This window comes from Panthera tigris, chromosome C1 (assembly GCF_018350195.1).
Source record: "Panthera tigris isolate Pti1 chromosome C1, P.tigris_Pti1_mat1.1, whole genome shotgun sequence".
NCBI classification, from domain to species: Eukaryota; Metazoa; Chordata; class Mammalia; order Carnivora; family Felidae; genus Panthera; species Panthera tigris.
Genome location: NC_056667.1, coordinates 217,814,157 through 217,840,261, shown reverse-complemented (window position 1 = coordinate 217,840,261; position 26,105 = coordinate 217,814,157). Strand labels below are relative to the sequence as shown.

General features: G+C 57.9%; 1 protein-coding gene across 9 annotated transcripts in view; it reads left to right on the top strand.

The window, feature by feature from the left end:
- The window catches only part of HDAC4 (histone deacetylase 4), a 252,977-nt gene that overhangs the window by 98,140 nt on the left and 128,732 nt on the right, over positions 1–26,105 (top strand). For all 9 annotated transcript variants that reach the window (XR_006221049.1, XM_042995875.1, XM_042995874.1 and 6 more), the window contains exon 2: positions 5,105–5,176. Coding sequence is in view for 8 of the 9 variants with exons in the window: in XM_042995875.1 (XP_042851809.1) it covers positions 5,105–5,176 (72 nt within the window). In the remaining variant the exon portion in view is untranslated. The remainder of the gene's footprint in view (positions 1–5,104; positions 5,177–26,105) is intronic.

Here is a 26,105-nt window from a genome sequence, read left to right as displayed (position 1 = left end):
TCTAAAATAAAAAGCTTGTATAAAAAATAAAAATGGATGGGGAACTCGGCTGGGACGGAGAGTTGAATTATCACTGCTGTCGCATATCTCGGACTCTGTGACCACGAGTCAGAAAGCAGCTGTGCCGCGGCCGCACCGGGCGCTGGGTCCGCAGTGGGGGGGGAGAGTGTGCTGCCCGCTCCCGTGGCTTCCCCGCCCGCGTCAGACACCCCTGTGCCGAGCACAGTTCCGGGGGTGCACTTACCCCGATCTTTCACGTTCATGAGAGCATCCCGGCTGTCCCGTCCGCATCGCTGCCACGAGCCCGTGGGTCCGGGAGGTTGGGGCGCGCGCGGGGCAATCAGGGAGGAAGAAGGGGGAGGTCAGAAACGGGACGGGGGTCTTTCTCAGCGTTTCTGTTCGGACGCACCGTCCGTCCCAGCCAAGGATAAGGCAAGAAAGAGAAATAAAAGGGAAAACAGACTGTCACCGTCATGGGCAACGCGATCCCGCACGGGGAAAATCCAGAATAACATCAGGGAGCGGATGACAGCGAATGTGAGCCTCGCAAGATGCCGGGACACAAGACCAGCGTGTGGCGAGCGATGGCGTTTCTGTGTCCCAGCACGCAGAAGCTGTCTAGAATGTTTTGCTCAAAATACCAAATACCTAGGCATAAACCCAAAGTGTTCTGATCACGCTGGGCTCAAAATTCTAAAACACCTTTGAGAGGAATGAGATGAAGTCACAGTCCCTGTTCACGGATGGGAGACGCAGTCCAGCCAGTTAGTTCGCTCCCTCCCTTTCTCCCCTCCCTGCCCCTCCCCTTCCCTCTCCTTTCCCCCCTCCCCCCTACTCTTTTCCCCTCCCCTCCCCTCCCCTCGTCTCTTTCTTTTCTTTTTGTCTTTCTGTCTTTTGGAACTTCACAAGCTGATTCTAGGCTTTATGTGGTAAAGAACCCATGTCACCCAGGATCGTTCTGAAGAAGAAAGTAGGGATTCTTGCCTTGCTGGATATTAAGGATTATTGTAAAATGGCAGTATGATTATTGGCACAGGTATAAACACATCGGCCGGTGGGGCAGAGAATGGGCGGAGCTGGGGTGCCAGCCAGCAGCCGAAGTATGATGAGGCACTTGGCTTTCCATTGAAAACTCACACACACACACACACACACACACACACACACACCCCAGAGAACCCTCACCTTCCTCAGGACAGAAACCAAGAGCAGAGAGAGAGGAGAGACCCACGTGAAAGGCAAGGCCGTGGGACCGGCAGGAGCGGGTTCCGGGGAGCGTCTCTGCCGCCTCCAGCTCCGGAGGACCGTCCTAAACCTGCCCCAGAAAGCGTAAGCTTTGACAGGATCGACAGATGTGACCTTAAAGACAGACGGTCTCTGAGCTGATGTCTGCAGCAGGCAGCTGCCAGAGGATTCGCCGTCAGGGTTTGTACAGAATTCCCCTGAATCAGGAAAAAAGATAAAACCCGGTTGTTTAGAACAGAGCAGAGGACTTGAATGCAGAACAGCTCAGGGTCAGAGGCCCTCAGGGAAGGGCAGGTGTAACCTTAATGAGACACATCTCGTCCCCACCAAGGAGGACAGTAGTGTGCAGGGGGGGCGGGGGTTCTCTCCTCTCCCCTGCCCTCCCCTTCTCTTCCTTCCCCTGCCCTCCTCTCTCTCCTCCTTTCCCCTCCCCTCCCCTTCTCTCCCCTCCCCTGCCCTCCTCTCCCCTCCTCTCTTTCCTCCTGTCCTCTCCCTTGCCCTCTTCTGTCTCCCCTTCCTCTCCCTTCCCCTCCCTTCCCTGCCCTTCCTCTTTTCTGCCCTCCCTGCCTGACTCCAGCCCTCACCCCTCCTCCCCATCTCTCATTAGGTAACCTGTGTGTGGATTTCTCGTGTACTGTGTTTATTGGTCCGAGAAACATAAGTTTTTGTGCAGACCCCTTTTAAGTCTATCAGGAAGGGGCTGAACCTTTTTATTCAGTGTCTGAGTTTGTTTTTCTGTTTGTTTTTTCTTGTTGTCCTGTAGATGATGTGGGACTTGTCACAGAAATTGCCTCAGCGTCCACACTGTGCAGGCGTGGGCCGGCCAGGCTCTTCGGGGTGAGGCGGTGGGGGGCCCCGCTGTCCCGGGGCCGCAGCTGCGCAGGCCTCCGCCGGGGTCTTACGGCCTGTGGCCGTGGCTGCGGCCGGTGGCCTGGGTCCTGCCCAGCGTGTGGCTCTGGTACCTGCCTGACCTTCCTCGTGGGTTCCCCGGGAGGCCCCGTGAGCTCAGGGGGAAGAAGGATACGAAAGCGCATCTGGTCAGAGTTCACACCCCCCCTCACCATGCAGGCCCCGGGTCCACGGTCCCAGACCACAGAACCGGAGCGTCCTCGCCACACAGCCACGTTTCCCGGCACGCCCACTCGTCCAGACATGCCATCGACGTCTTGCTGGCGACTCGGGGGGACGTTCCCCAGTCTGGCGTCCAGACATTTTGGGGATGGGCCGACTCAGCAAAGCCCTACTTGAACTTAGCACTCAGGGGCGATATTTGGGGATGCACTAAGGACCACGTATCTTTGAACTCGCGCTCTGAATCGAGCGCGTGGAGATTGACGCCCCTTCTCCCTTGAGCGTGGACACAAGTGACGTGTTATTATGCACCGTTTGTGCGTTTGGCTTTGGCGTAATCAGACCTCTGGGGCTCGGGGCAGACATGAACGGCTCAGGACCGCACTCGAGAGGAGGTGTTCCCATAAGCTGGGGCGCTGGCCCGGCACGGCCACTAGCCGGTCCCAGGATCCGCAGTTTCCTCATCTGTCAACTGGCTTCTCGGTGTCTAAACTCTTTCTGGTTCTAGAGCCTTGGCTCAGATGGAAGTTGAAGGCGGGCTTTGGGAGGTGACTCTGGGGTCCGTTCCGGGGGACGGGATTGCCAGGTGGGGGCTTCCTGTGAGCCTGGTCGAGAGCCCGGAGTGGGATGGTTTTCCAAGCACCGTGCTCCTGACCCTTGTCCCTGGGAAGCTACAGCTAGAGTAGGATTTTCAAAAGGGCCTTCTGGTGTCTCTGAACGTATTTACAGTGGGATCCAAAGTTTTTAAAAATATATAGTATATGAATTTCTTATTGTTTTACGGAATGTGTGAGTAGGGGAGAAGGGCGGGGGGTGGAGAGAGAGAGAGGGGAGGGGAGGGAGAGGGAGGGAGAGGGAGAGGGAGGGAGAGGGAGAGGGAGAGAGACAGGGGAGGGAGAGAGAGGGAGAGAGAGGAAGAGAGAGAGGGAGAGAGAGAGAGAGGGAGGGAGAGGGAGAGAGAGGAAGAGGGAAGGAGGGAGGGAGAGGGAGAGAGACAGGGGAGGGAGAGAGAGGGAGAGAGAGGGAGAGGGAGAGAGAGAGAGAGGGAGAGAGAGGGAGGGAGAGGGAGAGAGAGAGAAGCTCACATAGGCTCTGCACCCAGCACGGAGCCCGGCGCAGGGCTCGATCCCGTCGCTATGAGATCACAACTTTAGCCAAAAGTCAAGATTTGGACGCTTACCCAACTGAGCCACCCGGGTGCCCCCAGAATTTTGTATTTTTGAAAGTGAAAAATTTTGTTTGTAAACAAAATAAATTTCACCTATGTATTTTCAGGAAGAAAGGTTCCAGAGTGCTTTTCCGTCACCGTCTCACGGTCTCTCTCAACATGGCAGCCAGGGAGCTCACGTGGCAGGGTGGCAGGCTTATGGCTCAGCACTCGGGCTGGCGAGGGGTCCGGGCTTTGAGAAAAGGCCCTCGTGCAGGTGTTCGGTGTGACACGGGCTGTCGGTCCCCCGCCTCGGGGAGCCACGCACCGTCTTAGCCCCGAATGCGCCTGGCATCTTCTTGTAGCCACGCAGACACGCTGCCAAGTTGGGGAAGGGTTGCCAGTTGAGGGGAGGCGTCCCAGACGCCCCGTGGTGGCTTCTCCCCGTGGCCCGGGGGGAGGGAGGGGTCTTCGCGGTGGCTTGTTCCTGTGTGCGGCTGCCCCTTGAAGGCCTCACGCCCTTCCCTCAGTCGGGGGTGGGGGGTCTTCAGATCTCAGGAGCACACATCTGGAGCTCCTCCGAGGACTTCTGTCCTTGGACTTGGAACGTGTTCCGAGACACGCGCGGGTTGGCTGACGCAGGACGGGACGGCCCTGCGAGGCGTTATCCGCTGGAGGTAAAGAGCGAAGCGTTCGTACCGCGGCTGATCCGATGCCCTCCGTCTGGTCGTGATTGCAAAGTCTGCCTGAGGGAGCTCACGGCTGCTCTGCGAGACTAGCACTTTCTCCTCCAGGCAGTCGCGAGAGTGACGCCACGTCACGTCTGTCATGACGCGCCTGTCCCCGCAGCCCGCTGTGCACCACTTGTCAGGAGCTAATTTTAAACCCAAAGTGTGATTCCTGGAAGTTTTGCCAGAGTTTTCTGGCTCTTCTGCCCGGGAGGAGATGGGGAGTCTCAGGGAGCGCAAGAGCGGCGGCTCCAGGTTTAGGGTGGTGGCCGGAAGCCAGCTCCGTCTCCGCGCCCAGCCTGGGGAGCGAGAGACGGTTCCCGAATACGGGCCCAAGGTGGGTTCAAGAAAATGATTCCTTAAGCTGCGAGTAGCCGGCCAGGCGTCTTTGCGAAAGCGTGTCTGGGCGTGTTGGTGACCTCGGGCGTCCCCCCGCAGCACGCCGCACAGCTGCTCTCGGCCGGGCCCCCCACCCCCGCCAGGGCCGCGTTTCTGCTGTCACCCCGGCCACCTGTCAGCATCTGGGAAGAGGGCGAGCGGTTCTCCCGTTTCCATCATCTCCGGGCTTCCGGTCTCTGCAGAAAAGCTGTGCTGATGAGCACAAGTAGGTAGAACGTGGCTGGAAACCGAAGCGAACCGGGACGGCCGAGCTGGGTAGATGCCCTCAGGCCAGAAGCTGTCGCCCGCCCTGTTGCAGTCGGGACTCCTCTGGCGTCCTCCAAAGGGGCTCTCGGTTTCTGATGCGGCAAATAAAAATAACCTGCGATGGAATTAAAACTGTCCTCCTTTAAAAATGCGAAGGACGCTTGCCTTTCCATTGTCTGCGAGGAGCGTCCTCGCAGACTCTGAGTGTAAAGCATTTTCGTGGAAACGCGCGCAGTTTCTGAAACCAAATGCTTTCTCTGTCCTCCAGATGGACTTTCTGGCCGAGACCAGCCTGTGGAACTGCTAAACCCTGCCCGCGTGAACCACATGCCCAGCACGGGTAAGTCGGCACGCCCCGCCTGGTGGGCACGGGCTCATCCGGGGGGCGTTCGGAGGCTCCACCCACGGGGGGTGTGGGGGGGCAGGTGGGCCATCAGATCCGTGGACTCCTGTGCTCTTTTCCGGGGGTGAAATAGGCCACCCGTTGTGGAAGTGCATTGGGCGTTGCCTTGAGGTTATTTCAGTGGCAAAGGAGTGAATCTTTTCCGTCTTGAGCTCCGAAGGGCGTGTTCTTCCCAGAGGGGCCACCTGCTTCTCTTAGGCGTGACCCCGGCCCCCGTCCGTAGGAGGGCCCCCGGGAAAGAGTTCTGAGCCCAGGCCAGGGCCAGAAGTCCCCTGCCCGGCGTGGCCAGGCTGCTGGCCGCCACGGGACCACGGGCAAGTCCCGCCTCACCCACAGCCCGGGCTTCTCATTGCTTTAGCCGCTCAGTGACAAGGTCTCCCAGTCGTCTTGTCCTTTCATCAACTAAAGAACGTCAGCCGTGATCAGGAGTCTTTGAGTCCATGTATGAGATTTCCAAATATTACGCCTTAAGCAGCGTTAAGCAGCGTTTTCCGAATCTAGATGGCCGTGGAAACATTTTTTCCGGTCTTTTGCTTTCTGTGAAACACCTCCCCCCCATCCAGTGTCCTCCAGGATTTCAGCTCACAGCCTGGGCGCCTTCGGGTCCCCCTCACAGGCCGCTCGGCCGTCCCTCCTCGGGGCCCGGGGTGTGAGTTGGCCGCAGACCCCCGGGCCGGCGTGTCGAGGCCAGCACCGCCGGACCCTTGCCTTCGCCGAGGCCTGTGTCTCGGTGGTCCCCGGCCTTCGTGGGCGCCACCCCGCCCGCTCCCTCCGTGGGCGGCGCCGGCGGACCCCTGCCTCTGCCCCGGCCCCCGTCGGGCCCGCCCACCGCCTCGCCGTCCCCCGTGCCCTTGAGCGAGGCTGGAGGTGCCGGAGGAGAGCCGTCCCTGCCTCTCCTTGGCGTTTCCCCAAACACAGCATCTTGTGGCTTCTCCGTGGTGCTCCTGGACGGTGCCCGGGCGCTCCGTGCCCCTGGGGCCGCTCACGGCCCGCTCCAGCTTCTGCTTCTTCCCCCGCCCCTTCACTTGTGACCCCGCACGGAGTGGGGGGCAGGGAGGCTCCACGGTAGCACAGGAGGTGCCCCAGTTTTGGTCCGTGTGGAGTAAACCGTGCTGGTTGTGACTTGTTCTTCAGCTCCTTCTGCCGGTGTTATTCTTGTTTGAACGCGGGTCCCCGTGTGGCCGGGCATTTTAAGACTGGCTCCTAGAGCCCACCCAGGGGTGGGGCAGAGGAGACTCTGCAGATGGCCCGACGCATTGAAAGGGGGGTAGGTATGTGTTGTTTCCACGTGAGCCACAAAGAGGTGGGCTGCAAATGGATCTTCTGGCTCGGTGAGAGCACGCTGCCTGTTGAGACCCGACTTGGGACTCGGCTTAGTGTCGGACGGCCCGTGGGCTTCGCACTCGGGCCGAGGGGCCCCGGGATCCCGCCGACCCCTCGGCTGTGGCCTGAGGCCGGCTGCTGAGTTTCTGTTTTGTTTTGTTGGCTCATCTCTTAGACGGGGATACTAATGCCTTCTCCGCAGGATTCTCAGAAGGATCGAACGTACAGGTCTGATTTTTAGTAGTTCCTGGACAGATGCCATCCCTTCGCGTCCCATTGACAGACACGGAAGACGGTGTGTGGCGTAGCTGGGACAGAGCCGGTCCCGGGTCCCAGGAATGTCCCCCTGGGCCCTTCCCCCTCCTCCCCTCCTTTGCGGGGAACCGCCTACCTCGAGGAACACGCCTTGGGGAGTGTGCCCCCAGGGAACCGAAGCAAGTCCTTTCGCCTCCTGGGAGCCAGATCCCCGCGGGCCGAGTCGGACACTGCTGCGTTTTCTGGTGCTTTTGCTTTCTGTGTGTGTGTCACCGGTGGTGAGTGCTCGCAGTGGGGGAGCCGTGCCCGTGGGGCGCCAGCGAGGAAGGGGGCGCGTGCACGCGGTGCCAGGGGTGTGACGTCGGCCGTGAGGCTTGCACGCGAGGCGCCGCAGAAGCCGCCGTAGTGAGGGGGCGGGGCCCTCCTCACGGGTCCACGCGCTCGGCCGGGCCAGCCCACAGTCAAGTACGTCGCACCAAAAATGTTGATTCAGGTTAATGAAGGCTTTGAAACTTAACACGAAGACTTCCTTCACAGCCACACGGTGATGGTGCGGGAGTAGCAACGATGTTCTCTGTACTTCTCTGTCCATCCCGGTCGGCCTTGGTGGGTTTTCTGGCAGTCGAGTTTAACTTCGGCCCTCTTTTGACACGTGGCGGTGTGGACGCAAGCCGATACGTGACACACTTTGCAGGAATGACTCCGGCGTCCACCTGGGGAGCCGGCTCCTTGAAGCAGTGGCTTGCGCGCCGAGTAGGAAAGGGCTCGGGCCCCCCCGCCCCGCCGTCGACCTGCGCGCACCTCCTGGCTCTCCCAGGTTGTGAACGATGGCGACCTCAACGCGGGCTTCTTCTGATAATGGTCCCTTTAAATAGTCCTTACAAAGACTGACTTCACATAGAAAAGCACTATTGCCATCTTCTGTGCGCCCTCTTGAACCGAGACCTGAGGTAATTCTTAAAAAGAATAATGTCTCATGGCAGAAAAGTCTGTATCGTAGAAGGAAAAGGCCAAAATTCTAGTCAGTTGGGGTTACTTTGATTTCTTAACCTCCCCTGCCCTGTAACTTCTCGTGGGTAAACAAGCCTTTCCTTCTGCTTTTCCTTGTTGTAAAATTTCTAATTGTAGGGGCGCCTGAGTAGCTCAGTCAGTGAAGCATCCGACTCGTGACTTCGGCTCAGGTCGTGATCTCAGGGTTCGTGAGTTTGAGCCCCACATCGGGGTCTGTGATGACACTTCGGGGCCTGCTTGGGATTCTCTCTCCCTCCCTCTCTCTCTCTCTCCCTCTTCCTCTCTCTCTCTCCCTCCCTCTCCTCCCCCTCTGTTCCTCCCTTGCTTGTGCACATGTTCTCTCTCTCTCTCTCTCAAAATAAATAAATCAATGAAATAGAATTTGTAATCGCCAAGTAGTTGTATCTTAGAAGAAACCATACAGCCGCTTACCCTCAGATACAGCAGATCCTGTGCTACTGTTACCCTAGGTGAGCATCGTATTTCTGTTTTCTGAAGTGAAATAACACCGTCACGGACGTGGCTGCACCTGTTCGCCCTTCCCAGAGACTGTCATTTTCCTTCCCGGGTGGGGACCTGGGGCACAGACGCGACAGCCGGGCGGGGGTCCTGAAGAAGCCACGCCATCAGCTCCGTCGGGTGGGGAGAGGTGTCGGGGATCCAGGGCAGAGGAGAAGGGGAGAGATGGGCGTCTTGGGGAGCGGGAGGCCCCAGGACCACACACCCACCTGCATCAGGTGCTTGGGTTCTAGTGCCCTTGGAAGACGCTTAAGTCACTCATTTCTGAATCGTCGTTAACTGTTTTGAAGTTACAGGCTTCTCCCTCGGATTATAAAAGCGATGTCTATTAGGGGAGAGACATGGGGTGCCAGACGTGCTGGGTGCTGGCTCCCAGAACTGGGAGGGGGCTCACTCGGGCGCTACCCGGTGTGGACGCTCAGCAGCCCTGACGGAGGGAACGGGGTCGAGGGGAGGCCTCGGTCGTCCAGGAGCAGAGTGGAGGAAGCGAGACCGGAGCGGGAGCAGGACGCACATCTGAAGCACACCGCAGTTAACCGACGGCGTGCACGGGGCTGTCCACCAGGCGTGTGTGCTCGTCACGGCAGCCACGCACCCTCGCTGGGCACCCGGCACGCGAGTTATGGGGCAGGACCCCCGTGCTCCGGTGCCGCTGGAGAAGAGACCGCCTCAGACAAGGTCGTGGCCCCCGAGCTTACGGATGCGCGCTGCAGGCCCCCGAAGGTTCCGCAGCTACGGGATGCAGGCACCGTCGCCCGCGATACACGTGCCCCTAAAGTGCGCACGTGGGTCAGCTGGGGAGGCTCCTTAGGAAGGCGGTACGACAAAGGTGAAATTGAATTTTTCAAAGGAAATTCCGGCCTCTTGAAGAAACTACAGAAACTCCCGAGAACTTACCCAAATGAAGACAGAAAGCGAGGGCTAGCTTTAAACATGGATTCCCACGCCGTGAAGGGTATTTGACCAGCACGCTGTCGAAGTGGCGACAGAATTTCTTACACATGTCTTGGAGTTTGGAGCAGGAGCCGTCTGGGCTGGCGCGAAGCTTCTGGTGCCTCGCAGGCATGTTGGTTGTGCCGTTGTTTGGTTTCCGTGAGCGGAAACGCATCTTGTGAGGCAAATGCAGATGTGAGACCTATGTGACCCTGTACGACCCGGGGAAAGCGCCAGAAAAGCTCCCTATTGGCACCTGAGCTGATTAGTTACTTTAACCAGTAGATCCCCTGGGAACAAAGCCCGTGTGGTAATACTTCTCACGTGATGCTCCTTCGTGTGTGTGTGTGTGTGTGTGTGTGTGTGTGTGTGTGTGTGTGTGTATAATGTGAGGATGGGGTGCGGTGGAGGCCTGGGCTGCCTTGTGTGGCTCCTGCTGGGTGCCAGGCGGGGTCGGGGATTGTGCTCATTGATCTCCTGGTTCTGGCGCCATTGTGACCTTGGACCACCCTGGGGCTGGAGGCAGTGCCCCCCAGGACGCGCTCCATCGTGGCCCAAGACGGGCTGCCCTCCGCCGCAGGTGGGCCCGCGCAGGGGCGCGTGGGGCATATAGCAGGCATCTGCCCCGCTGTCCCGGGGGCCTGCCGCGCTCCTCCTGCTTGCTTGTCTGCTTTCAACTTGGGAGGAAAAATGAAACCCAGAACATAAAGATGCCGAAGTCAAGTTCTGCAGTTTGAAAATTTGAGGAGAAGAGTCCCAGTTTGATTTGCTCAGTCTAAGCAAATGCGGAGAGTTTTCCCGCTTCCCTCCCCGCACAGGCTCACCCGAGAGCCCCTGTGAGCAGCCCTGACTTAGCCCGGACTGAGGAGCCTGGGGCCCACGGAAGCCGGAAACCTGAGTGTCACTGCAGTTTTATCCAGGGAGGCCGCACAGCTGTACATGTGTGGCGGGCACCGTGAGCCACCCGGAGGTGCCGTGGGTGACTTTAGGGGAGCAGGTGAATCCACGGCCGGGAGCAGTTCCGGGCAGAAGGGTGCCGTGCTGGGGGTGTCCTGCTGGGTCGCTGCCTCCTTCCCCGGGCGTGGCGCAGAGGAGTCCTCAAGGTGTGCTTTTCCCATCGCGGTTGAAGTTCATCACCAGTCCCGACTGTGAAGAGGCATCGCTTCCAAGGCCTGCCCGTCCCCAGCCTCCCGCTCCGGTCCTTTCTGGGCTCCCAGCCCGTCCCCCTGGGAGCGGTCAGTGCAGCCTGGCTTCTCCATGCCGGTTGCTTCTCCCCGTCCCTCCCACCAGGCCCGTGCCTCCCTCGGGCAGTCTGCATGCAGGGGCGCCGCCGTGCCAGGAACAGCATCTCCCACGGCACAAGCACGGCGTCTGTCCGGTGTGCTCCCTTCCCTGCCCCACTCCTGTGCTCCCACTTGGACTCCGGATTGAAGGAAGCGAGTGCAGGGTCGGGCCTGGCAGCCCAGCAGCTCAGGGGATCTGCGTGGCCTCGAGCGAACTCGTCCTCTCGTGTCACATGACCACTCGGCCTGGCGGAGGCACCGGGGACCGGGAAGCATGGCGGGCGACTCTGGCACAGCGTGGGGCACGCGGGAGGGAGCCTCGTGCGGCTCTCTGCCGACTTCTGTTTCGTCTCCTCCCGTCTGCTGGTACCCAGGCTCTCGGCTCCGCTCCGGGGTGACCACCTCCCTCCGCCAGCCCAGAAGCCTTTGTGATCGCACCCCTGGAACCTCTGTTTAAAATGAAGCAAAACCAGCCCGTGCGGGGAACCTAACGTGAAAACGCTTTGAGTTACGTCGCGAACGTCTCCCGTGAGGGTTCAAGGCTGCGTGGGCTTTTCCTTTAACTCTGTCGTAGAAGGTTCCGGCCACGCCTGAGGAGGTACCAGACCTCCTCAGTGTTTAGCGCATGTCTCTCTGGGACGCCGGGCCTGGTGACTGGGTCTGGGCCCCCAGAGGGGGACTCCTGTCACCACCCGTCACCTGGCAGGCCCCGGCCTCCTTGCCCTCTGCCGTGCAGGTGCACCCGGGGGCTCGAGTCCTGTTCACAAGAACTTCAGAAGCGGAATCTGAAGTGGAGGGCGTGGCTGCTGACCTGCAGGGACAAGGGCGACCGAAGCTGCTTCAGGACGCGGACCACGGCACGGCCACTTCCTACCAGACGCCTCCCAAGTTACCAGCAGGCCCTGCTGCTTTTCTCGGGAGTCTGACGAGTTCACTTTGGGGTGCAATTCACACAAGAGAGAGTGAATTCTTTCCCAAGGACAGTCCTTTATGGGGTAAAGCTTGGGGTATCGTGCTTTGGTGCTTCAGGACAGTGTTTCCAGAGAAAAGACAGGCCTCCCTCTCTCGTGTCTGCTTTTCTGTCCTGTTAACCTAGCCCCTCTGCCCCCACAGTCCCGACCTCGCTCATGGACACTGGCCTCCCTACGTGACGGAGCACCGGGCCCTGCCCCAAGGCCCTGGGAGCTGAGCAGGATAGGAGCCCGCAGCCCGGCCTCTCCAGGTCCCAGAGCTGTGGGCACATCCAGGGGTCGTGCTGATCGGATTCTCCGGGCTTGTCACAGGACGGGGCACACAGGGCCTGCCCTTCAGGCTCCCGACCCACAGGAGAGAGGGAGCAGGCAGCAGGCACTGCCCACTTTCCGTCACTCACCCCCCGGCCACTTCTTTGTGTCTCTTTTTCCTTCTCTCCTACCCTCTCTCCTTCTGCCCTGTGCCTCCCTGTGTGTGCCCTCGCCCCTCCCCAGACCAGGGCTCTCGGCGATACGTGTGTGAATGGCCGCCAAATCTGGAGAGAGGGACGTGGCCCTGAGGTGCTGGGGGCCGAGCATGTCACACCTGGGCGTGACACCGGGCCGATGACGGCCGCCTCCTGGCATGCTGCTGTCCTCCGGGATGGAGCCTGCCATGGGGCTGAGGTAGCCCGGGGCAGGAGGGCTGCCCTGTGCGCTCACCCACGGCCCTGGGGCCTCATGTGAGCGGAGGTGACCCGGCACAGCTATGACGTGACATTTGCCCTCAGAGTGACAACGTGATTTACTATCTGGCTTGTGCACTTGGGCTTTGCAAACCGTTTCCCCCCCCCGAATACTGAGGCATGGTCCCCCTACCTTCCCAAGCCTTGCCCTCCGTCCCCATGGCCGCCCGGATGGCCTGTCCGTCCTTCTGTCTAGGACAGCACTGTCTCCTTCTGCATTGCACCCCCCCCTCCCCCCAGGGTCCTGTTGTCCTGTTTGGGTTCTGCCTTGCATGATGACAGTTTTCCTGACCGTCTGGCAACCCCACTGTCTGCTCATCTTTGGGGAAGGTCCCCCGAAGGCTGGGGGCCCTTCAGGGTGTGGGTGGTGCCAGCGGCTGGGGGCCCCCCTAGCCTCACTGGGACGGTGTGGACCCGGGCCGCCCACATCCTGGGTCATCAGCCATTTCCATGCTCTCAAGCCCGGTCAATCTGGGACCTTCGCCTTCTCCGGGAAGGGAGCCTCCAGGCTCCTCCAGCTCTGTGGGGTTGGCACGAGTGCTCCCAGGAGGGAAGCAGGAGTGCTCCCGGGGTAGGTGCTCCATCTCCTGAGCTGTGGGTTCTAGGGCCACAGCGGCTGAGTCCCGGGAGGCTTTGCGGCTAAACGCAGACCCTCCTTTCCCCGCCATCATAGAGTAGGATGGGGTTTCTTGTGTCTGATAAGGCAGGTACCCGTTATTCACCCATGTTCTTTCTGTTTTTTTTTTTTAATTTTTAAGGTTTAATTTAAATTTTTTAAATTTATTATTTATTTAATTTTATTAATTTAATTTTTAGTTAATTTTTAAAGTTTATTTTGACAGAGACAGAGACAGCACAGGCAGGAGAGGGGCAGAGAGAAACGAGAGAGAACGAATCCCAAGTAAGCTTCACGCTCAGTGCAGAGCCCGACGCGGGGGTCGATCCCACGAGCCACGAGACCGTGACCTGAGCCGAAACCAAGGAGTTGTTTGCTCGGCTAACTGAGCCAGCCAGGCGCCCCTCACCCATGTTCTTTCTGACTTGGGGAACTGTGCTCTCTCTCCTGTTTGCATTTTGTCTGCATCTGTGTGGGTGATTTTTTTTTAAAGCACTCCGTACTGTTTTAGTGGGATCTTGGGGGAGCAGGGAGCGTCCCCGATGGTGTTCAGTGTGACGGTGTTTGGTCTGCCGTTCCTAACCTAACGAGAGTGCCCCCTCGTGCGTCTCCGGTGCTGCTCCAGGCCTGGCCACCCCTCTCCCGGCCGGGCTCTGTCGGTGTCCCCCGCACTTGAGGGAGGAACTAACGGCCTTTCCTGTCCTGGGTGGAGGGGAGATTTCTTGGGCTGTCGATGTTTATCACGAGCCGTTCCCGCCCCTGAAATTCTGTGTGCTGCTGTCGCCGTAGATCTCCATGCAGAGTCACCATGAGCTTGCCGTGTGGCCTGCGGAAGGGAACGGGAGCCGGAAGAAAGCCAGCGTTTCCTGGTTGCGGCACAGGGGGGACTTGGGCATCTGGGAGATGTCGCCCTGGGCCCAAAGCCGGCCTCACGTCCACACAAGCCCGGGTGTGGTGGCGGCACAGGGACCCCAAGACCTGGGTTGCTACAGGAAGCGGAGAGCCGCCCCTTCATGTCCTCACAGGACATTTGACAGTGATTATTAGGTGAAAGGAAGGGTTTTTCTAGTGCTGGCTTCCCTGTTGCTTGTGAGCACAAGTGTCCCCAGTCGCAGATGTGTGCCCAGGACTGACCGACGTGTCCAACATCGTATCTCTGGTCTTTCCAGCTTTGTGTCCTGCACGTCAGGGCAACGCAGTGGGAGAGGGATGTGCCCAGAGTGTCCGTGGACCCTCCTTCACGGGCGTCGTCCGGTGCCTTCAGCCAGGGTCAGGGACGTGGCCGCGTCAGCCTTGCCCGCCTGCTGTGGTTGCCGTCTGATCGAGACGGGACTTACCGTCCAGTGATCACGTGTACTGTGCCTGCTGGTCACACCGCATCCACCCGCTTTGGAGAAGGCCCGTTTCCGGAGTCTCCCGGCAGCCAGCACCTGCCCCGAGTGCCCGAGACCCAAACCCAGACCCTTCTCGACTCCAGGCCCAGGGGAGCGGGCAGGTGTCGTCGGGGCGGGACCACGCAGGGGCCCGGTGTCCGTGTGGCTGCCCTTCTCCAGCTCTCCCAGCGGACCCCACCCTTGGGCACCTCTGCAGGTGGCAGAAAAGCCTCGACGCTTCCCTGAGGAGCATGGGGACGTGCAGGTGGGCTGGTGGTGGAGCCCAGCACACTGTCGTGTCATGTCGGCTTTGTGTCTTTACTCTCCCTCAAGTCCCGCCTCTGCCCGGGGACCCTGGTCCACAGTTATTTCCTGTTGCGTTAATTCTGCTCTTACCTCTCTTTGCTTTTTTTTGGGGGGGGGGGTTGTTACCCTTAGGTTGGACATTTGGCATTAAGTTTTAACCTTTCTTCCCTGTGATGTGGGACATCCCTAAGCCTGTGCATTTTGTCGAGGTTTGAGAGCTGTGTTCTCGGTCCAGTTCTGGGTGCTGATACGCAAAATGCTATGCTGGGCGGCACCGAGTTGTGTTAGAAGTAGAAGGGGGGCGGTGGGAAAAGCAGTGAAGGGCAGGTGGCATTCTCGTGGCCCGGGGTCTACAACGTTAAAGAACGTGGCCGAGGAAGGCCTCATCGCACAGGCCCTGGGCTCCCCCACTCATGCGCTCGTTCCTCGTGATCGGTCCTAGCGTCCTAGTGACACTGCCCTTCGCACTCAGGACGCGTGTATTTGTGGCCGAAACAAACAGCCGTCCTGTTTGCAGAGCTCAGGGTGTACTGGGGGAGAGGACAGCCACCACACGCAGGATGCAGGGCAGGGGCAGGAGTGGAGATGTGGAACCTTCCGTACAGGGCAGTAGGCCTGGTGGACGTGACGTGGGGATAGCGGACTCCCCGGGCAGGAGGAGCAGGTCAGGACTTGCCGGTGGGGAGAGAGGCCGGTGCAGAGGCCGGAGGGGAGTGCGTGGGGCCCTCGAGGAGGCAGGAGAGGAGGAGCGTGGTCCGCAAGAGTTGAGGGCGGGGGGCTGTCACAGACCACCGGGGACTTGCGGCCACCCTGCCAGCCAGGGTTTTGCCCGTGAGTGAGTGAGTGGAGAGCTCTCGGAGGTTCGAGCAGAGGAGGGACACCCCTCACCTGATGCTACGGACCGTGAGGGTGGTGGCCGCAGGGGGCAGGGCGAGGGACGGGGAGCCTGGCCCCAGCAGGGCAGAGACAGCAGGCATGATGACCATGGCTCAGATTCTAGAAATACTAGAAGTAGACAGCATTCACTGGAGGTGTAGGCGTGCCGTGAGGGAAGCCAAGAGGCACGAATGACCTCAGGGTTTGGGCATTGAGCACGTGGGTGGTGGAGTTGCCGTGGATTTCGGTGGGGACGTGGACGAAGCTGCCCTCGGGGGGCAGAAGAGGTCTGGTCCTGGATTGCTGAAGAGTCGTGCCCCATTGGGGATGTTGAGAGCCCCAGCGTGGAGGCAGCTGAGGCCCAGGCCCTGACGCTGGGACTCGGCCTACGGAGGGCATGGAAATGAACCCTCCCACGGGAGCGGATCTCCAGGCAGTGTCTGTAAAGTGGACGTTGTTTATACTTCTTTAATAGACGGTGTTTGCTTAGAGTTACTGGTGCATTTTCTACCAGGTCATACTTGGTGGGGTGTCCCTGCTCCTCAGGGGCTCGTGTCCTGTGCTGAGAGCCCGTGTGTGTCCGCACAGGAGACCAGACTTGCTCACCGCCTCGAGCAGGACTCCTGGGCTCCAGGACAGCCGATCGCTGACCGTTGTGGCAATAATGGCGGCAGCGACAACAGAGGGGCGCTGTCCCTGCCTGTCCCCCTTCAATCACGTGGGCACTTCATGCTGCTGGGACTTTAATTCCCCCCACGCGGACGGCAAGCGGCTACCAATCAGAACCCAGGTTACACGCACGGCAAGGAGCCGAATGTCTAACACACACGTCCAGGTGTCTCTTCCAGACGCTCACGTGTGAACCTCAGCGCCCCAGCGCACACCGAAGTCCCACGTCTCCAGCCGCCCGCGACCCACAGACTCTCGAAAGATGCTGCGTTCCTTGCTGGATACGTGGGGTGGGGTGGGCACCTCGCTTTCCGGAGAGCCCGGCTCACCCGGAGAAACGCAGCCCCGCGTCAGGATGGCCTCTTCGCTGCCCTCTTTCTCCTTCTGCCAAGTGGAAGAAACACCTTCTATTTTTAAATATTTCAACTGTCGGTATTAGGTAACACTGGCCCTGCTGCAGCCCAGCTCTTCGGTGAAATACATAAGCAAACGTTTGGAGGTTGCTAGGAAGGAAATTCTGAAATGCATTCTTGTTCGAGTTACGTAAACTTGACCTTACGTAACCGAAACGGCAACGACAATTGTAGAGATTTGTGGCCTTCCTCGACCACGGGAACTATTTTTAATTTTCAAAGGCTGTATTTTTCTCCATTGAATTTAGGATAATCGAAATGGCTCTCAGACAAGAACTTGCGATGTGTGCCAGTGTGAGCCCAGCCAAGGCCCGGGGTGTGGGGCAGGTAAGGGAGGCGGGGACTGCGGATTCGAATCTAGGTGTCCGCACTGACTGGCCGAGCGACCCGGGCAAGCCGCTAACACCCGTGCAGCCTGGGTTTTGCCATCTGTCCTAGCTGTTCACTCCTGGGAGCACTTCCCCGCGGCAGGGAGGAGGGAGGGGGTCCTTCAAAGCACTGTGGCGGGTGCCGTGCCTAAACCTTCGTGGCGCCCAGTTTCCTGCTGTTGCGACGTGAGCGTGTGGACTTCGGGTGCGTGTCCGGTGACACCGTGTTTACGAACGCGAGACAGCGAACTTTCGGGAGGATGCTTCTGTCCCGTCGCTTCCTTCTGAAGTCACGTTTGTCTCTGGTGGCTGCACTTACACATGAGAACTTGCAGGACGGTTCACCGTTTCTGCACGGGGCGCTGCCTGCTGCTATTTATAGTTTGCCGGAAGTACATTTGCGCACTTCTTGAAAGCCAAGTTCCCGAGTGCATGCCAGGTTTTATTTACAGCTCTTGCTCAATTTGAGCTTGCAAATATTTCCAAAAAGCCGTTTTTCTTCCTGCAGGATACAGAGAAATGAGAAACATTACAAGGGTTTTCTAAAGAGCTTTCAGGATGGGTCTGAAATAGGGAGTGGGGGAAAATCTAACACTTGCTTCATCGCTAAATCACAGAGCATGGGAGTACAGATGGCTTTGCTCCCTTCAGATAGAGCCCGAGCTGGTGCAGCCAGCGCACAGGAATTTCTGCACACAAGATTCCTTTAAAATAACATCACGGGCTGTCGTGAAGGCCAGGAAAATCGAAGTGAGAAGTTGCATGTGTCTCTGGACTAGAATTACGCGTGGCAAGGTGCTTGGTGTCCCTCTAGTACCTTGCATAGGAGGGGTCATTGGAGGCCGCCACCCCCCCCCCCCCAGATGGTGGCCTGTGTGGATCGCCGTTTGTATTTAAGCAACTTTATTTTCTGTAGAGTCAGGTTTGGAACACGTTTCTGAGCGAAGCTTTCTGCCTCGCGGGTCAGGTTATTACTCTGGAGAAAACACCATTTCAGCGATCTGTTACGGAAAGGTTTCTTTCTCCAGGGTCCGTGATATCTTCAGTACTTTCAGCTTGGCATTTAATAGGAGGTTTTGGAAAACTATTCAGCAGAAGACGATCCAGCCAAGTTGTACGGACAGCGTCGAGATGGCCCCCCACCGAGGAACAGTGTGGCCGGAAACGAGATTTTGAAGCCCAGATACGTTTCACGCAACCCTTGGCATCGACAGACGTGGGGCCAGCTGTTCGTCGGTGTGAAGCGTTCACGGAGCTGGCTCTCGGCACCCGCTGCCACCAGCTGTGGGCAGACCTGGCCGAGGGGGCCCTGGGCCCTGGCTGTGCCGTGCTCGCAACTACCTGTGAGCAATGTTACTTCTAAAATTCCTCATCTTAATGAGAAGAATCTGTTTTCGAAAAGAATGTGCCTCACCTGCTTTCCGTCTTTTACCAATTTAAAGTTGAGATACTTTACTCCGTGGGATCACAAAGAGAAATGGATGTTAACAGAGGAAACAAAATGGCAGATGCTGACCGTTGTTCACGCCGGATGCCCGCCTGCCCGCCACATCCCTCCCTGTCCCGTGCACCACGGAAGAGTTTCATAACGGAAGCGTGTTTCGTTTGGTTTGAAACGCTGGGACTGGTTCCTGAAAGCCTTCGTCACCTGCGCCGTTCCCCATCCCCCCCACCCCTGCCGTTCCCGCCAGTTGCCCCGGGTGTCCGTGTCCCAAACCAGCAGTCCCTTTAATTTCTGTCATCTTCATGATTTTCTTCCTCTTTTTCCTTGAACAGCATATGGTTTAATTTTCTGGTGCTGCTTCTAACTTAGAGTCCAGCGCTTAATTTATTTGTTTCGATTCCTTTTTTTAATTACTCAAGTGCGTAAGACTATGAATTACTTTCTGAGCTGGGCTTCAGGCGGTTCCTGGAATTCTCGATATGCGATGTGTTCATTTGCTCTGTTTTACACATTTTCTTCATTTTCATGCTGGATTTTTGAACGTTTAAGAGAAAAGTGTTAAAATTTTCCTCTAGTTGGATTTTTGTGTCTGCGTGTTTTATTAATTTCTCATCCGGTGGCAGTGTGCTCAGGGATTATAGTCTGTACTTCGTGGGGTTTCGTATGTGTTTGGAAATTTTCTGTGTTCTCCATGTGGCATTGATTTTTGCGAACGTTCCGTGGGGGCTTGAAATGAAAGCATAAATTCTTTCACGGTACAGAGTTTGAAGCGTATCGTAGCCTAAGTGTTGGTTACATTATCCCTGTCTTCTGCGTCCTGCTGTGGGCTGTCGCCGATGCCCTACGCGCAGAGGAGCTTCTGCGGCCGGCACGGTCCCTCTGCCTGGTTTTCCCTGGGTTTCTGTGTGTTCTCTGACCTCTGTCTTGAAGGCACCACGCATCTCTACGACAGCCGTACTCTCCTGGTAAATCGTATACTCCAGACTTGATGAGATGGGCCTGTGCCTTATCTTGCATTTGCTTTGGATTTAGTCTCCGTGATACTGATATTTTGACCTTCGATTTCTTTCTCTTAGTACTTGCCTCTTGTGCCTTTTTGTCCCGTTCAAGCTGAGTCTCGTAGGCCTGGCTGCCTTCCGGGTATGCAATACATTGTTCAGTTTTGTTTTTACCCAATCTGATCGTTTTCAAGGGACTCCGTGAACAGTGAGTGTGCTTGGCTGTATGTTTTCCGTCCGTTTTATGTTCTGTTTTCTGAATTAAATGCTTCTGCTCCTTTGGCTTCTGGGACGTAGGCTTCCTCTGGCCTTTTGTCTGGTTTGGTGTGTGTAGTGCTGTTTTTTTGGTCGTTTTTAAGGCCGTATCCTCTTTTTAGATCTTAGGGGACCATTTACAAGTTCACATATTTGGAGAAATAGCTATTTCTTGATACGGCAGCTTTGAGCAGAATTTGTTGATGTCGTGGGAGATTAGATAATTCGTAAACTATGCTGTCTCTGGCCCCTTTCCTTCACTTTCTGATTTCGTTAGTGGTAGTGTTATTTTTAGTTCTGGTAATTCTCTTCGGGCCATAAATAGTGTATATACATATATACATATCACTACCATTCATTGACTTGCTAACCTTAACGTGGTGGTGGTTTTTGCCTGGGAAAGGCGAGAAACTGAACGTGTGCGTCTCTTCTGCCACGACTTGGTTTGTTCACTTACGCTTTCCCTTACAAGTATGAAGCATTTTAAGTTAACGTTAAGGTTCCCAGAAGTTGGGTCTAGAGATGCAGTCCATTTGATCATCGTTAAGGGGAGAAGAGGACCCTGAGCTCTTCAGGCTTCTGGAAATCTCCTCCAGCCTGTTCTGCGCTCGGGCTGTGCTGCTAGGGCCCCGCGGGGCTGGCGCCCGCAGATCCCCAGTCCCAGGCCCAGTGACCCGGCCAAGAACGCACTGGCCTCAGCCGCCGTCTCGTGCCGTAGAATGTCTAGTTGCTGCCCCCAGTCTTTGAGACTTCGGGGCAGCCGAGGGGGCCCTGAGTGAGCAACGAGGGCTTTGAATGAGCCTCTCTTGGGGATTGTACGCTCGCAGGAGGGGGAAGTGTCAGGAAATGGGATACTTACTGCTTACTTCTGCCCCGCCAAGCCAGAGACCGGGGCGTTTAGAAATTCTTGAGAGTGAGGGGTGCCCAGAAGGAGCCGCCTTCACGGGCAGGTTGTGCACCTGCTGAGAAGGACCTCGGGAAAGGCAGGCGGAGGGCAGAAAGGAGCCCCACCCTTCTTACTGGTGGTACCGACACGAGAAGATGCCGTTTATCTGCAGGTCCCAGTGCCGCGCCCCCTCGTGGGATGGTCACCCCGCAGGGTCTGGTGCCAGATCCCCGCCCGCCGCTTCCTGAGTAGGGACCCCAGCAGTGCAGCCCTCCCTGTCCCCGTGCCTGGCGGGACAAGTCCCCCCAAGGGGGAAGGAGCTCAGGGACGGAGGGAGGGCGGGTGTCACACTGCAGGAAGGAGACCTTCAGACGTGGTGTTTTAAAAAGGGCACGGTGTTCACAGACTAACCGCTGAGTGCACGCGCCGCGAGCTCTCAGCACGGTGTGAAATTACCTAGATTCGGCAAGCCTTCGCTTCCTCAGGGGGTCTCGGTCAGCGGTGACCCAGTGGGCTGCTCTCTCATGCCTCCCGGGCAGGCCTCAGTGCCCCCCCCCCTTGTGGCAGTGTCACTGCAGGGTCATTGCCACGACCCGTTCATGCCATGTGTGTGCTTGACCGGACTGTTCGTGCAAGTCTTACGTGTGCGTGTGCATGTGTGCGCCTGTAAACACATGTGTGGTATAGAGATGATCCACCGTGATTACGGGGCGAGCGGTGTGCCTGGCGTGGCCCCAGCTAAAGCGCGTGAGCCACGGGCACTACACGCATACGTGCAGATGTGTGTCCCTAACGCTGTACGTTCAGCTTTTTAAACAAATTAGGGTTTAACGCGTTACAAATAAATTTTAAAAGTAAACGTGGGCATGTGATATGGATACAGCACAGCTTTTGTGAGTTGGGCCAAGGGAATAGGTAGGTGTCAGTCAATTGGGGATTTTAGTTCACATTCCCAAATTGCGTTCCGGAGAGCGGTCGTTTGTTCACGGTGATTTCTTTTTTTCTTTTTTTTTTTTAACACTTTTTTTTTTTTTTTTTTTTAAATTTCTGAGACAGAGTAGAGAGCACAAGCAGGGGAGGGGCAGAGAGAGGGAGACACAGAATCCAAAGCAGGCTCCAGGCTCCGAGCCATCAGCACAGAGCCCGACGCAGGGCTCGAACCCACAAACTGTGAGATCGAGACCTGAGCCGAAGTCGGACGCTCGACTGACTGAGCCACCCGGGCGCCCGCCCCTGTTCACAGAGATTTCTGACGAACCTACTTTGCACCGAGCTGTCGCAGCCCGCGGCGTGGCTGTCTCCGTGATCCCCCCCCCCCACCCCGTGCCAGCGCGCTGGTCCGGCCAGTGTGCCGCTGGTGGCGGGGTGGCTTTGCAGCTTTTTGTTCTTGTTCCTGTGTTGCTTGGCGGGAGTGGGGTGGAGATCTGGAGAGACTTCCAGTGTTTCCTGGGGGGGTGTCTCCCAGGGTCGCTGCCCTTGGCGTTGTTGACCTAGAGAAGAAAGATGCGGTCGAGGTGGCTGGTGCTTTATCTTCCTGCCCCGTGACCCCTCACCCGCTTCAGATTCGGAGGCCGCGTTGGTCTTTCACTCTGCCTCACCATTTCCAGGAGAGACCAGCTACTGCAGCTTGTCTGTGCCCCCCGCGACCCCGTCCCCAGGGGTCTGCAGCACCTCACAGATAGCCCAGCTTTAGAACAGAGTCCCTGTTTTTATGTTCACGGATGACTCCTTCTTGCCAAATCCCAGAATGCCACGTCCCAGCCCTTATCTTGCAGAGCCCCTCCCCAGTATCGACTCACAGGACTAACCTCTTCTAGAAGTACCTTGTCCCAGGACTACACACTCCTGGTACCTGTCCACTGCCCTGGCCACTCATCCTCCGACCCCTGGGCAGATGTTTTCCCCATCTCTCTTGTCCCCAGGGCTGGCCTTTGAATGGCTTCTCATTCTTGTTGACTCCTTGCCTTGGTGATCTCGGTGGCCCCGTCTCATCCATTCGTACCCCCGAATACCACCCTGCTGCTACCGTCGTTCAGAGTTCTTGCTCCCGCCTGGATCTCACGTGATTCCATATCCAAGAGCCAGCTGCTTGTTTTGAGGCCTTGCCTGGGAGTTTAATAGGCATCTCAGACTTCAGTGTGTGAGACTGGACTGTTGGCCGTCCCATGCCAACCCAGACTCTGGGGCCTCCGTCCTCTGAAGCCCCCAGATCACCCTTGAAATCCTGTCCCGGGGCGTCTGGGGGACTCAGTCGGTTAAGCGTCCGACTCCGGCTCAGGTCATGATCTCACGGTTCATGAGTTTAAGCCCCGTGTCGGGCTCTGTGCTGACAGCTCAGAGCCTGGAGCCTGCTTCAGATTCTGTGTGTCCCTCTCTCTCTCTCTGTCCGTCCCCTGCTTGCTCTCTGTCTCTCTGTCTCTCTCAAAAATAAATAAAAAACATAAAAAAAAAAAGAAATCCTGTCTCCTATCCCACATTCAGTCAACTAGCAAATGCCATCAGCTGCCCCTTGAACCATGTGAAGGAGGAGTCACCTGAGTGATGGAGACATGCTCACGTGGCTTCACGGTGACGCTTGCACATCTTGGTAAATGGACTGGAAAGTCACTGAGGTGTGCATTTCAAAAGGGTTAAAACGCACAGTGTGCCTCGGGAAAGTTACTAAGTATTGTAGAGCCCGGCTGCTCACCTTCTCCGTCGTCAAGGATGGCGGCCGGCCCACCACTGGCCTCCATCCACAGCCAGCAGCCGCCTCTCCACCTGTCCCTTGCCTCTGTCCCGGCTGCCCTGTCGGATCTCAGCCTACAAGCCAGAGCCAGAGTAGTGCCCCTCGCCAACGACCACCCCTTAATTCAGAATCTGTGAGTATGTGACCGTGCGTGGCAAAAGGGACCTTGCGAGTGTGATTAAGGATCTTGACATGGAAGATGACCTGGGATCATCTGGGTGGGCTCGGTGGAGTCACAAGGGTCCCTCCAGATGGAAGGCAGGAGGGTCAGAGTCAGCAGTCAGGCTGATGCGATTAGTGGCTTTGAAGATAGAGGCGGGCCAGGAGCCAAGGCGGGCGCATGCCCCTGGATGCCAGGGCATGCCGGGAGCAGTTTGCCCCCTAGAACCTCCGGAAGGAACACGGCCTGCTGATGCCTTGAGTCTAGCTCCCGAAAACCCGCGTTGACCGCTGGCCTCCAGAACTATCGGAGCCGCTGAGTTTGTAGGAACTTGTACAGTAGCCACAGGAAACTAATGCACATGATGCCCTTGTCAACCCTCCCGCGGGGCCGGGCTCAGCTTTTCTACTTCCTCTTCCCTGTGCCCTGTGCAGATGTCTCTGCTTCTCTGTCCCTCCATTTTCCACATCTGTCACACGGGGACTAGAAGGTGGTTAGGAGTGTCTACCTGTCCTACTTGCCACGTGCTTCACCCGCTTATTTTGTTTCCACCTGCTTCCCCTCTGGACTGTGTGCTCCGTGGAGGGCGGGCCTGAGGCTTGCGTTTGTCCCCTGGGGACTCTCTGGAGAGGTTCTAGAAGGCCCAGCACCACCGCATCAGCCGACACTCCTGTGCCGTTCTCACTCAGCACGTGAGCCTGCGGGCTGTCTGGGCACTGGATTCTAAGTGTGCGCTAGAAAGTAGGCGGGTCCCCAGGGCCCGGGAGCGGGCAGGTGCACCCGCAGGCTTGCTCGAGGCGAGCCCGGGAGAGTCTGGCCCCGAGGGAGTGTACCGTTCGGTAGCGTCTGCAGAGAGCAGGCAGGTGAGGCGGGGGGCTCACGCACATCTGCAGCTGCAGGTGACCCGGGTTTGGTGGAGCGTGTTCTTGGCAGACTCCCACCGAAGACGAGCCTGTGGCCCGTGCTCCAAGCAGGTCCCCACCGTCCGTGTGGCCGTGGCCCCCAGGTCCTCGTCTGCCCCGGCCCCAGCTTCGCGGGGAGTTCTCGTGGGGTTTGAGCACCTCGCGCCGTCCTGGGTTCTGGGGCGGCCACAGAGAGCAACGGGACCACCCGCCACCCGCAGGGGTGACTGAGGGGCTGTGCGGACAGTGCCCGTTTTCAGTTGTTTCCGTGTTTCACATTAGAGGCTTCGCTAAATGCTTGGCCAGTATCTAAGGGTGCGTCTCTGGCAAGCGGGCGTGCGTATTCCCTGGCCCTGCCCCCTGGCCAGGTGCCGGGCAGGGGCCTGGTCCTTCCCTCGGGGCCCCAGATGTCCCGACCTGTTGCCCTTGCCTCTTGGGCTGACGCTTTTACAGTAGAGCACCCTCCCTGCTCCTTCCGGGGGTGCAGGCCTGGCCCCGCGTCCCAGCCTCCGGTGTCGCCTTCACGGTTCCGTCTTGGGCCCGCGCCCGGCTCCGGCCCTCAGCTGGGCCCTTCTCTGGGGGTCCCTGCATGTGGGGGTGGGGTGTGGTGGTAGCTCGCCCTCCCCGACCTCAGAGGTGCCGGCATCCAGGGGGCATTTCTTTGCTGGGCCAGGTCAGGCCCCCACCCAGCTCCCAGAATCCTGTGGCTGTTGTCTCCCTGCGTGGTCATCTGCTTGTTGGGAAGATTTAGGTCTTTTCGCTGTCCCCAGGGTGGAGTTTCCAGAGGGGCCGGCATGCCTACCATCAGCCTGTGTTCTTGACGAGCTGTTCTTTGGGTGTCAAGAATGAGCCCCCCTCGGCCCAGCCAGGAGGCGGGGATGGGGGTGGGGGGTGGGGCGTAAAGACCTTTTAACTCGTGTTTTCACAACGTAAGTTAAAGATTAATTGGACTCCTAATAATCCTGCCGAGATTTTAAACACGTCACTTCACATTGCCTCTTACCATTTCTTTTTAAAAACCCTGTCCCTGGGCTTCAGAATGGAAATCTGCAGGAAACAGGGGACTGTCCTTCCCTTCACTGGCCGCTTCGGGAACCGACAGAAGCCTTTAAGGGCATTTTTCCTTTGGAAAGGAGATTACGACGTGCAGAACGACCGAGCTCCGTGAGGTGGCTTCTGCGGAACAGGAGCCCGAGGAGAATGGACTGCTTCACCTTCCCACTGGAGTCTGAACTCGGTGCCCCCCGCCTGCCCCCGCGAGGCTTCTCACTGACGCATATCGCCACCGGCTTCTGTTTCGGGGGTTGTTGGCGGGCATTGTGCAGAAATGGCACCAGCAGCTGTACGGGTCCGGGAAGACCTGGGTCGTGGGGAGGGTGGCGAGTCCCTGCTGGGACTGAAAGCTGTTTCTGCAGCCCAGCTGCTGGATAATTGGGGTCCGTGACCACAGCCCTGCCTTCAGACCACGCCCCCGAAATGGGGGTCTCTTGCGGCTGGCAAGTGACCACATCCCTCAAGTTGAACAGCGTAACTGGAAACGCGGTGTTTTCAAATGCAGGTACTGTCGAAGTTTGTTTTCCAAGCAGGTAAAACAGTGCTGTTGATTTCTTCGTACACATGTACCCCCGGTCGGGGTGTGGGGGGCCCTGGACCGTCCTGGGGGACTGTCACTCTTAGAAATGGGACTTCCAAGCACCTGAGTGGCTCAGTCGGATGAGCGTCAGACCTCGGCTCCGATCATGATCTCGCGGTCCGTGGGTTCAAGCCCCGCGTGGGGCTCTGTGCCGACAGCTCGGAGCCCGGAGCCTGCTTCGCATTCTGTGTCTCTTTCTCTGCCCCTCCCCCTGCTCGC